The sequence below is a fragment of the Anarrhichthys ocellatus genome, unplaced genomic scaffold (assembly GCF_004355925.1).
Source record: "Anarrhichthys ocellatus isolate YVR2014 unplaced genomic scaffold, GSC_Weel_1.0 scaffold1017, whole genome shotgun sequence".
Classification (NCBI taxonomy): domain Eukaryota; kingdom Metazoa; phylum Chordata; class Actinopteri; order Perciformes; family Anarhichadidae; genus Anarrhichthys; species Anarrhichthys ocellatus.
Genome location: NW_022280991.1, coordinates 1357 through 14417, shown reverse-complemented (window position 1 = coordinate 14417; position 13061 = coordinate 1357). Strand labels below are relative to the sequence as shown.

General features: G+C 43.9%; 1 protein-coding gene across 2 annotated transcripts; it reads left to right on the top strand.

Moving 5' to 3' along the window:
• Positions 1-401: 401 nt before the first annotated feature.
• On the top strand, positions 402-11808 carry LOC116377207 (trafficking protein particle complex subunit 8-like). Of its 2 annotated transcripts, none has more exons than XM_031838789.1 (17): positions 402-1022; positions 1372-1477; positions 2780-2974; positions 3131-3303; positions 3393-3467; positions 4224-4329; positions 4511-4668; positions 5179-5612; positions 6753-6909; positions 7022-7118; positions 7353-7421; positions 7556-7614; positions 8323-8517; positions 8891-8992; positions 9664-9803; positions 10034-10123; positions 10804-11808. In XM_031838789.1, the coding sequence occupies exons 1-17, from the start codon at positions 831-833 to the stop codon at positions 11036-11038; spliced, it is 2583 nt and encodes an 860-aa protein (XP_031694649.1). In that variant the 5' UTR covers positions 402-830; the 3' UTR covers positions 11039-11808. The 2 variants fall into 2 exon arrangements, with proteins under 2 accessions (XP_031694649.1, XP_031694648.1); XM_031838788.1 differs by having other exon boundaries at positions 7353-7436.
• The last annotated feature ends 1253 nt before the right edge of the window (positions 11809-13061 follow it).

The window sequence follows — 13061 nt, the reverse complement described above, 5'->3', positions numbered from 1 at the left end:
ACATCTCTGATCTGCTGCTACCTTATGAACCATCCCGACCCCTTAGGTCGTCTGGGACCGGTCTACTTTCTGTTCCCAGAGCCAGAACTAAACATGGAGAAGCAGCGTTCAGTTGTTCTGCTCCACATATCTGGAACAAAGTCCCAGAAAGCTGCAGGTCTGCTGAGACCCTCAGCTCCTTTAAATCAGGACTGAAGACTTTTCTGTTGGCTGCCTTTAATTCAACCACATTCAAGGATATTAATCAATTTATGCATTTCACTTTACTACTGTATTTTATTTCTTACACTGCTTTTTATTGTTTCAATGACTGTTCTTAATCGGTTTTAAATCTCCTTTTCTTTTGCCTTATGTTTTAATGGTTTTATGTGAAGCACTTTGAATTACCTTGTTATTGAAATGTGCTATACAAATAAACTTGCCTTGCCTTTGCTCTCCTCCGTGTGGGGGGGGAAGATGATGGAGACCTATGTTTGATATTCGTGTCTTTGCGTCACCTTGTATGTAATCGCTCCATGCGGAACGCTGGCTTTGCCTTTGGTGTCCCCTCCCTGTTTGATTGATTTACTGTTAGTGTTGGAGAATATGCAATACTTGAGAGGAATCCTGACCAGGGTGGACGGTCAGGTCTAACGTCTTTTAGCTGAAAAGTCATGAAGACTAAATTTGGACCAAGTTCAGTGATCCATTATGAAACCTGACAAATTGAGTATCAGAATGAAACTTTACTTTTTTATTGTGATCGCCTTTTGTTGCTCACCACCTCTTCTTTTTCCTGCTCCTGTCTCTTCATATAGAGGAAGCATGCACTGCGCTGTTACTGCCAAGCCATGCAGGTGTACAAGGAGCGGGGCTGGTCTTTGGCAGAGGACCACATCAACTTCACAATCGGTCGTCAGTCCTTCACGCTCAGCCAACCAGAGAGCGCTGTGACAGCCTTCAGACAGATCCTGACCAATGACAGCAGGCAGACAGCCACACAGCAGGGCGCCTTCCTCAGAGAATACCTCTATGTGTATAAGGTAACTACAGTTTGTAAACACATCTGCACGCTGACGATGCTGACTTGACAGGAGAGAGACTACTTTGTGTCAATAGGTAAGCACACATATGAGTGAATAACAATGATGTGGAGTTCCACAAGGCTCTGTTCTCAGAACTCTTTTTCTTAACATCTGCATACGTTCTCCAGCTCAGATTAAGAAAGACAGCAGAAAATCTTCCCATTCTAATTATGTGGACCAGACCAAGATTTACATAAAAATGTCATCACATAAACAACTCAGGGATTGGATGCACCAAACAACAATTAAAAGCTTTTTTAATCTCCTCCCATTATTACACAAATAACGTGTGTGTGTTGTATTTCAGAGTGTGGTAGGGGGAAGTGAAGACAGCCTCCCCCAGCTGCCTCTGCCCTGCATCCACAGCTCGGCCACAAGGGTCTACTTTGGACACGAACGGCGCCTTGCTGAAGGTAACATGAAGATGAGTGGTGATCTTTTCCCAGCATGACTGACTCTAGAGAAAAGAATGGCCACAGACACATCACTAAGAGTCCTAGCTGTAAGAGTTAATCTTCAGACCTGCACCTCTTAACGTTCATCTGATGTTCTAATGTTAAAAGATGGTGATGATGATGATGTGGAAGTGTATCAGTGGATTTACTGTGGGAAGCAAGAGCGCTCACCACGGTCATTCATGAAAGCGTCTTAAAGTCCTTCAGTGAAGCAGGCTCTCTCGCTCTCTCTCGCTCGCTCACAGAGATCTCTCCTCGCTTCCTGTCTTTGCCACCTTGAGTTCATGTATGATAACAACTCTTCCCTTTATGCACCATTCAAGAACAAATAAAAAAAGACCAAAGAAGATACAGGGAATGAACAAATGTAAAAAACAATATTCTGAGTTCTGTAGATTCTAAAATCACATGAGTGGAATTAAGTCAGTCTTCTTTTGGAAACGAAACACATTTAACACACGAACAAACAAAAAAACGATTTAATCCATCACTGCACAAGTGCATGCATTTCAAGTGTTCATCATTTGTTAATCTGCAGATTCTAGAACGCACAATAGTAGATGATGAGCACATTTACAGTTCAAAGAGAACTCCATGTTCACAATATCAGGTATTAGTTATATACTCTATATATGAAGTGTGAGGCTTGTTACCTCTGTAGTAAACATATTCTTATGCGTATTTTGAAGTATACTAGTAGAAAAGCAATATCGAAAAAGCAACATTTGATAAAACAGTTTTCACGATTGCTTGAAGTAGTTTCCTTTGTCGAAAAAGAGTTGATGCACTAAATGTGTCATAGAAACGCCTTTGCATGACTGATCACTTGTTTCTGCTGTCGACTTCTTCATGGATGTTTCTAAATCGTGTGAATGTTTGTCTTCGTCTCCGGACAACATGAAACATGACCAACACCAGCTGACATGAGAGAACTATTACAACTCGAGCAGTTAAACTCATCTCTGAAGACCTCTCTCTCCATTTCTCTCTCGTAGACGGTCAGGGGACCAAAGAGGCGTGTTTTGTTTCTGGTTCACAGCCTCTACTTCTTCTGCTCTGTTCACTGGTGGATTACAGCCATGCATAACAAAATGTACCATGCAATACTAGTGATGTCTGACCAAGATCACCCTATTTATGAACAGAATTAAATGAACTGCTGAGGTGCCTTTGAACGAAGGGTTACTGTCACTCATGGAAATGTATTGTATTCAACAACTAATCTTCAATTTTGTGTTTATAACTACCTCATGTGTGCAGGCGAAAAGCAGGCAGCCACTCACGTGTCTCTGGACCAGGAGTATGACCAGGACCTGGCAACCATGTGGTGCCACCTGGAGGAACAGCTTGTGGCTACAGCCAACAGGGGGGTTGTCCCAACAACGTTCCAGCCCACCCAGTGCTGCTTAAACAGCCACACAGACAACCTGCGCTACCCACTGGCTGTGGCCGAGGGTAAGAGCTCCTCGGCTACCGAGGCTATTACTCAGTACTAGGTGTTCGAACATACGGACGCTTGCCAATCAATCAGGAGTCACTTTCTTCTTTTCCATAGCATAAAGAATCATAGCATCACCTGCTCGGTATACAGCCCTCTTCCTGTCTCCACAGAGCCAATCATAGTGGAGGTGACGCTCAGCAACCCACTGAAGGTTCCTCTGGCTCTGTCCAACCTCTCCCTCCTCTGGAGGTTCACTGTCGAGGGTGCCACTCCATCCGAGGAGAAGACGTCTGAAGAGTCGGCAGGAGAGGCCATCACCAATGAGGAGAGCCTGATTGATGGGGTGAGCAGCCCGGCCACAAATCGATGGATGCTATAAAAACCCAGAACTAAGATTTCCACAGTGTCTTCAATATCTGTTTCCTCTTGCAGATGACACAGAAAGACGATGTTGTCACTACAGAGATCATCCTGGAGTTTCTTATAGGTCCAGAGGAGACCAAAATGGTAGGTGCTCTGATAGATCTACAGGCAGACTGCAGAGATAGTGGTGGAATGAAGAGTGGAGATAAAGAACGCTTCAGCCTGATGAGGTATCACAGCTCCAGCAACAGGCTGGAAACATCTCATCAGTTGCACCTTCATGTCAAATTAGCTGATATGCTGTTCAGTCAAACATGATCATGTCTGACTGAGAATGAGAGCTGAGAACTTTTGGAGCAGGTCAACAATCAGTCCATTGGCTCAAGTACATTTGCTCCTTAGACGGTGTGTGCACTGTCTGTCTGAAACTGGCAATGACCATTGTTTGCTCCGGGTTTAGGATGGGCCCTTTCAGTTTTCTGACCTTGGAATTATTTTGAAGATGGGAACGTATCCCTAAATGTGACGGTCTCTCCTTCCACTCTGCTTTCACAGCAATACTTTCCCTGTCTGAACACATCAGCTCTCTCCAGGGAAATCAGGTTTCTGAAATGTCTATCCCTGAACCAGGTTTCTTTATACAAGACATTTAGGAATCTGGTTTCTGCTAAATTGTAAAACTGGTACATGTGCATGCACTGATTTTGTGCTAAGGCTACCAGGCCTTTTAAATGGATTTCGCCATAAAAATGCATGAAGACCACTTAAATGTTTGTGAATAATTCTTTAAATCTCCAGTAAATAATGATGTGGACTGTCCCTTCTCTGGCTCATGTGATACTTCACTCTGATCACACGTGTAGTTGTGTTGCTGTCAGTCACTGTGACCTTTGACCTCAGGCCCGACTCCGGCTGCTGCCACACAGAACTGGCCAGCTGAACATTGTGGGTGTGGTGTACAACTTGGCTGCAGCTTCCTCTGGAGAGACGGCTCCCAGCTCTGAAGGTACACTCATCAGCTGGGACTGGTTTGAATTGCTACTGGCTGCTTTCGTACCACTTCACACTCATTTTGCTGCCAGTCATTGTATTGCATTGAATTTTTTGTTGTTTTCAAGTCTGTCTTTTGTTTCATGTCAACAATGTTTCTGAGAAAACTCCCAGTGTGGCTCTGCTCCTGTCTACAGGCCAGCAGGCGTTGGATGTCATGGTGGTTCGGGGTAGACAGGACCTAAAGATCCAGGGCCCACGGCTGAACCAGACCAAAGAGGACAAGATGTTGGTTCGCCATGGTCTGGATCGGCGGCTGGATCCCATCATAACTCCACCCATGCCCCTAATGGAGGTACCACTGACACACTCGTCCCATCCTGCAGTGCTGACAGTCTGGCAAATCTAAAGATCAGTTTCATTGCCCCTGAAGCAGGGCTTCTATAACGGACTAAAATAAAACTATTGTTGTAAACTGAAAGTAAATAACATGAACACTGTGATCTCTTCACATTCTGTTGATAATGTTGAGTTTAGTTTTAGTTAATTTCAACTGGCCACATCTTACACATTGCAGCTTTAAAGCCTGCAGTGATTAACAAACCACTAACCTCAGAGACCTGCTGGTGGTGTACGGCTGCGGTAGATGTCTAATGTAGGTGGGTACCTTTTGAAATGGATCACAGGACTCTTGAGTTGGATCTTAATTTGAAGGGAAAACTGCATCATCACCACGACTTACCAAATTAATGAGCAACATTAACTTATTCCTACTTTTTCACATTTTCGTCCCCTACAATCCTCTGGACGGCTCACAAGTTCTTCTGTGATGCCACCGAAAACCAAACGTGTGTGTGTGTCTCAGGTCTTCTTCCTGCAGTTCCCCACTGCTCTGTTGTGTGGAGAGATCAGGAAGGCCTACGTTGAGTTCTGTAACGTCAGCGGTGTCGCTCTGTGCGGCCTTCGGGTGGCGTCCACACACCCAGATTTCTTCACGTTTGGCAGCCAGACCACGACCCCCCTCACGCCCGTCAGCCCGACCTCAGCGGAGAACTGCTCGGCCTATAAGACCACGGCCACGACCCGCCAGCCGGGCTCAGTGGCGTCTGAGATATTGGTAGCAGCGGAGGATTTCAGCCAGCCTTCCAGTGTGATGGAGATCCCGATAGATGGCAGCACACTGCAACCGGGGGAGTCCACCCAGCTGCCTCTCTGGCTCAGAGGACCAGACCAGGAGGGAGTACATGAGATCAATTTCCTGTTCTACTACGAAAGCACAGAGAAAGGAATCAAAATCAGGTAAAATTGAAATAAAGTGAAGGGAGTTGAATTGGCTAGCCATAAACATAAGCAGCCTGTATCACCTCCCGGTCTAAAAAGTGAAGCCATTATCTCTACTGGCCACCAGGGGACGACTCCTCTGGTTGTATAGAAGTCTATGAGAAAATGACTCTACTTCTCTCTTGATTTATTACCTCAGTGATAAATCATGATGTTCATTTAGTAAGTTATGGTCCATTTAGAGTCAAACAGACCATAAAGCAGGGGATGCTTTAGGGGCGGGGCTACTGTGATTGACAGGTCTCTACTAGAGACGTATACGGCGTCTATACGTCACTCCTCCGGATTCCAAATATGGTCACTTCTGTTCATTGGTTGCCATAAAATCCAACATGGCAACGGCCGTAATCCAAGATGGCAACGGCGAAATCGCCAAACTCGAGGCTTCATGACATCAGTCCACAAACCAATGGGTGACGTCATGACGACTAGTCCACTTCTTATATACGGTCTAAGATTTTCTACCAGAGGAGTCGCCCCCTGCTGGCCGATAGAAAGAATACCGGTTTGAGACTCTTCTGCACTGGCTTCACTTTTCAGACCTGAGGGTTGCATCCTGGGATTCACACACTGTTCACTGGCACGCGAGTGAAAAGCTGCACTGTTGAGGCAGGCTGTCATGAAGTAGAGCAGCACTGCAACACGAGCAGGCTGAGGATGACAACACGCAGTAGAGTTCAGTAAAGAAGATACTTTATTTTAGTCAATACCAATCCATTAAAATACAAAGGCATCGGCTCAGGACTGCTATCGTAACAAACTCTCTGGAACTACTCCTAGAAGGACTCCCTTTGGGAGCACGATGATGGAACACTTCTATTAGCACATAGACTTGTTAACAAATAAAGAAGTAACAGTATGTGACCAGGGCAAAATAATCAAGCGGAAGAAAAGGCTGTTTGCTTCTGACTTTTTAAGCCCAATCATGTCTGACAGCTGGACACATAATGTATTTAGCAAATAAGAAGAATGGACTTATACTCTAACAGTTCTATTCTAAATGAATTGGTGATAACAATGTCTGTTCATCAACGCTGCACTAACTCCTCATTTGTAGACAGCCCATCATCTCTCTCTCTCCTCTCTCTGCATGGGAAGTCATCGGGTGTTGCGTCACACGGTGTTCATCTGTGCCAGTCGCTCTCTGAGCGTGCAGGCGTCGGCCTGCCGCAGCAGTGTCCCCCCGCATCGCAGTCTGGACGACAAAGGCAGCGGTGGAACGCTGGTCTTCGTCGATGTGGAGAACATCAATACGGTGAGATACCCAGCATGCCCCACGCCTCCGGTACACACTTACAGTCTGCAGCTCATTGAACAGCCTATCACTGTTCAAACGTGGTTTTAATCTTCCTCCTGTGGGCTTCCAGAGTGAAGCTGGAGTGCGTGAGTTCCACATCATCCAGGTGTCCAGCAGCAGTCGACACTGGCGCCTCCACAAGTGTATCAACCCGGCCAATGATAAAGGTGTGTGTGAAGCGTCTCTGTTCCTGTCCTTTTATTCTTTATGGTGTACAGCTGTATGTGTAGCAGCGTGAGGGGTGAACACAGCTGTGGTTATTTTAATACCACCTAAATGCTTCATCCGTGAACTGCCCTTGAGCATGGCACTTTGGCCCAAAATGCTACAGTCGAGTGTTCAGTGGCAGTGATAACAGAACATGTCACAGCTTCTCTCTGTCTGCCCTCCCTCCCCTCCAGACTGTAAACTCACCAGCAGAGAAAGAGCCAAGCTGTGTTTCAGAGCCACGCGATGCAAGCCCCACCAGGGTACCTTTAGAAGAAGTGTGTGTGTATATATATATATATATATATATATTAAAAAAAATATCAAAAAAAATATCAAACTTTGATTAGATGTGGGGTTTCGAATAAGCACTGATTTGTCTGTGTTTTGCCTCTAGCTACCTCGGGTGCTGTAGAGAAATACACCTTTGCAGACCTGAATCTGGGAAATGAACGGGTAAGTAAAAGCTAAATGTCGTTGTCTCACTAAATGTATGATCACATTTTGTCATAGGCCTGATAACTACTTATGTCTGTCCATATAGTGTCCCGAAAATAATTGCAATAAACAATATTGTCATTTTAAGACCTTTTTATGCCATTGATAGAGTGATGATATAATATCATAATAATGCAAGTACACCATTTCAAAGAGCAATGAACTTTTGATTCTTAATGTGAAAAAAAAAAATCAATGTTCGAAATGAATGAAACATAGATGCAATATAACTCTAGAGCCAAAGCAATAAATATAATCTATTGTCACGCTGTTAACAAAAATGTGCAATGTCTTTTATGGAACATGAAAACGATGGAGGTCAGGTCCACGTATCGTATCAGGATCGGCAAAGTTAGTGAAGGATACCTGTGTGACTATGTCCGGGTTTCAAAATAATGTGTTAACAAAGGATATATACATACAACTATATACAATTATAAATAATGAATTATATTCACAAAAAGTATCAAATGTAAAAATGCCACTAAATTATGAAGTGTAATTATCTTTATTCTTTGTTTTTTGGGTTGATGAGGAAAGAACTAATTCCTGATATCAGCTGATACATTTGAGTTGAGAACATCTGTGACTACATACAGTCACAACATCAAGCATTGTTACTGTCTTTGGTATAGAGTCTCTTATATCTATAGAATCTTTTTGCAGATCATCAGCTCCTCCACACCCTGTGGAGATTTCTTCTTCCGTGGCTGTCGGACCGCAGAGTCTCAGCGAGTGGACGGAACATCGTCCAGGACATCATCCAGCAGCAAGAGTCAGAGCTCTGTCCCCACTGAGGACATCAGCAGCATCGTCAAGAAGTGTAATGAGCTGGACCTCAACTTAATCGTCATCTGGAAGGTACACTCGGCAGAGACAGCCTGATGATGTGGGACTCACCTTCTCATACATAGTGGTAGTAGGATATTGTGGTATGGACCATGCACAGGACAGTTGTGAGATCTTATCAAAAATATGATTCAGAATTCATTTGTTCACAATGTTGTAACAAATTCTGTTCAGAATCTTGTGTTGATATTCAAACAGGATTCATATCAAAGCCTTGAAACATATTTATCATTCTGCTCATATTTGGGTGAACCGAGCAGAGGTCATTTACAGATGTAGCCAGTTTCTCTGTGAGGAATCCTCAGGTTTTCATATTTAGTTCTCAGCTTAAACTGTACCAACGCTGAGTGTATGCGAGTTTCCAGTGTGTTGTGTGTGTCTGTAGGCCTATGTGGTGGAGGACAACAAACAGCTGATCCTAGAGGGCCAGCTCCATGTGGCGCTGCAGACCATCGGCAAAGAGGCCAGTTCTCTGACTCCAAAAGAGGTACAGTAAGCACGCGCCCACACACACAGAACCAACCTCACCCTCTCTGTAACCCAGTGGGCATGAGTTAATGGTGAGATGACACAGTTTAGTTATCTAACTCCAAAACATGGTCCAAGTTCTAAATAACATGTACATGTAGTGGTAGCTATGTTTGAAGTACCATATGAGAACCATACCAGTCACTCAATTTTCCACAACCCAATCCTGAAAATGTTTCACAATAAAAGCTTTGTTAGGAAATGAAGGATTCTGTCCAGTGGCATGCTACGGGGCTGTTAATCTGAAACGGATGCAGGAAGTGTTGAGCTTGTATTAACCTCAAAATGCTGTAGCAAAGGATTTGACAGGTCAAACATGAGCAGATCATAAATTAGGAGGAGGCTTCATACTGAAATATGACCAAATCTTATTATTAAATGCAGGCCTGTCTCCAATATAATCCTGCTTCAAAAAAACCTCAGGGAGAGTTTATTTGTGTCGACTCAGTTGATAGAAACGCATCTAATTTGCAATATATTTGTTGCCACATTTCCACCATTGACTTAAAGGTCCCTTAATTGTGGAATCTAACAATTATACAAAATGATCAGATTTAGACTCATGATGTGATGCTTTATAAGAGTGTGGTTTTATTTTGAAAGCTGATTGGATGAGGCTTTTTGTTGCAGGAAGCTCAGGAGATGGTGCTGCTCAAGTTTAAATCTGAAGTTCCTACTCCAGTGGCCCTGCCGTCTGCAGAGCTGTCCCAGCTCATCAAAACCAACCTGCACTACCCTGAGACCTACACACACCCGTTTGTCCTGGAGAGGTGAGACCCACACAGTAAAGGTGAACGATTGTGAATGAAGATTTAACGTCTTACCCTAAATACGTTGTAAACGCCTACTTTGTTAAAAATGTTACCAGCCCCTGTACAGTACATACTTCTGAATTGCATGGCTGTAACTTAGCAACAATCCGTCAGCGTGTGTTGGAGGTAGTGAAGAAGCTCAATAAGCTCCATGAGGTTCTGCTGAGTGAAGCTGCTTCTGTCTCTAGTCTCTGTGTGGTGCCAGTCACGCTGACGCTGTCCAACTGCTCCTCGGCTCTAGTGGATGTCCTCATTGACTTAAGGAGCAAAAGCATCAGGTGCGTGTGCGTGTGCGTGTGCGTGTGCGTGTGTGTGTGTGTGTGTGTGCACAGTACATTCATGAAGTGACACAGTTAACTATGACTTATCTAGAGAGATGTGGGGAAAAGAATACTGACATATGCATAGGTCCAATCCCCATAATGCAACTTGATTACATCTTCATGAGACAGTTAACACCCACATCATCGTTTAAATGCTGATCACTACAGCCACGTCTCCAACACGAGGACTACTTCTGGGGAACATATCGGTTCCTTCAGCCCGTTGTCTGCGGTTCTATAGCGATCTAGAGCCCTATGGACTGCTGGTGGTCACAGCTGCAGCTCAGTGTGCTCCTTTCATCCTTTTCTTTCATCTAAACACATGTTGGGGGGGAAAAAATAATAAACCATCTGCAACGACATTTCCTCTGCCGAGAGCAAAGCCTCACTTTTACTTCTAATGTTGACAAAGATAAATGGTTTAAGACGGTTGATTCTGTGACATTCAGTCATATCACATTTCATAGACTCATGTATTTAATAAACGGTACATGAGGAAGGCATGTTGCTGTCTGACAGTGGAAAGATGTTGTCAACAGGACTTGATGGCCAGTTAACTATGACTTTAACTTTCAGCAGTCTAGTCTAACGTGAGTATATTTTCTAAGCTCTCCCTCCGTCCATTCCTCTTTCAGCCCAGAGTCTCTGGAGGTCCACAGCTCGTTCACCTGGGTGGGTCAGACCCAGTACAAGCTGCAGCTGAAGCCTCAGGAGGTGCTGTGTCTGACCCTGAGAGCCTGTTTCCTCCAGGCCGGTGTCTACAACCTCAACACGCCGCGTGTGTTCGCCAAGCCGGCCGAGCAGGGCGCCATATGTGAGACGAGTCAGCAGGCGGCCAGTCCCGCTCTCATCATCATCAGCAGCGCCTGAGTGGAGCATCAGGGAGACCTGGACTCTGAGTCCTCCACACACATGACCATACTTGATCTTCTTGATTGATACTGGACAGCAGGAAACATAGATGTTTGTACCAATTCATGAAATAGAAAACAATGTTTATAGAGATTGATGAGTTTATGGACCTCGGAACTATTTTAGTTTCATCATCAACACGTCAAAGAGTCTCACTTGCATGTTACGTTCTTTGTGCGAGGCCCTCTGATCCACACACAGGTTAACCCTCCTACCATCCAGCCCTCCATAGTTCCACGGTCTCCGCCTGCCATTTCACACACACACACACACACACACCTCCTACCAGCATCTCAAACGCCCCCTTGTGTTTGGAAGCTATCAAAAGGTGTGTGTGTGTGTGTGTGTGTGTGTGTGTGTGTGTGTGTGTGTGTGCGCACACACAACCTGCAAATATACCGAACTCTGGAGGAATCTCGTGTAAAACTCCTGAATGGACAGAGCTGAAGTTTTAAATTCTTTTAACAAGAGCTGATTACATCCTGAATATTGTACCCGTCACCACGCAGCCCTCTTAGCTTCTCCTGAAGACAGACCCCCGTCTCTGTGTGATTTCACCCCGTCAATACAACAGGCCACCATGCCCCCCCCCCCAACCTGTGTGTTTGACCTATTGTGATGGAGCTCTTGAATGCATTGACTTGATGGCTTTTCTGAAAATGATGTATTATATTTATATAACAAATCGGTTGTAAATAGAAAATAAAAATGTAACTAATGATACTGTATGTACTGTGAGAGTCTTGATATCTGAGCAGGGAATTGTGGCATTTTTAGATGTACAGATTTTTATGTTCGGACAGCTCCAGGGCTTAAGTACAAGTCACACCCAGGACAACCACCAGGTCATGTCCTCTTTATTTCTGAGAATCTACATCACAGAACAAAATACTGACACATTATTGATATTTTACTCCCTGATGTAAATATTTATCGATTTGGCATATTTAAATGTTCAGAAAAAGTTTTAGGCCAATAAGATAAGTATTCCTCCTGCACAATGTTCACCGGGCGGTGTAGAGAAGATTTTGGACGTTCTAACTTTGATGTCATTTTTTGATGCACGCACCTTGCGGCCGTTTCACTACGGTAAGCACAAACCTAGCTTTAAGCTCGGTTTATACTCGACCTTACAAACACGGCCATTTTGTTTTATATTTTTAGAAATGGGAGTTCTTCTAAATCTACTTTTGAGTAAGTACTACAGAACTTTGATGTCCAACACCCAAAGTGAAGAAGTCAAACATGCAGAGAAACAATAAGTTGACTGAGGTTGTGGGTTCAAACCTTATCTGGTACTGTGAATTTTGAGGTCTAACACACAGAATGAAGAAGTCAAATACACAGAGAATGCTTGTAAGTACATGGGGCTGCCAAGAACCGAGCACCAGCAGGGAGTATGGAACAGAAGACCACTCATTTATTCTATTTAGGAATTGTAAATGCGCCGACATGACCCTGAACCCTCATGACCCCTCTGCGTACATTCATGCAGAAGAACAAGACAACATACTGTAGGTCAGAGGATGAGTGAAGATCCTCGGTTTTGTTCTGGAAAATGTGCACTCAGCTGGGAAGAAAAGAGAAAGATGAAGCCATTTGCACCACACCACACATCTGTGCCTACTACTACACCATGAAATATAACCGCTACACCATGAAATATAACCACTACACCGTGAAATATAACCACTACAACATGAAATATAACCACTACAATGTGAAATATAACCACCTCAATGTGAAATATAACCACCACAATGTGAAATATAACCACTACAACATGAAATATAACCACTACACCATGAAATATAACTACTACACCGTGAAATATAACTAATACACCGTGAAATATAATCACTACACCGTGAAATATAACCACTACACCATGAAATATAACCAATACACCATGAAATATAACTACTACACCATGAAATATAACCACTACAACATGAAATATAACCACTACACCAATATAACC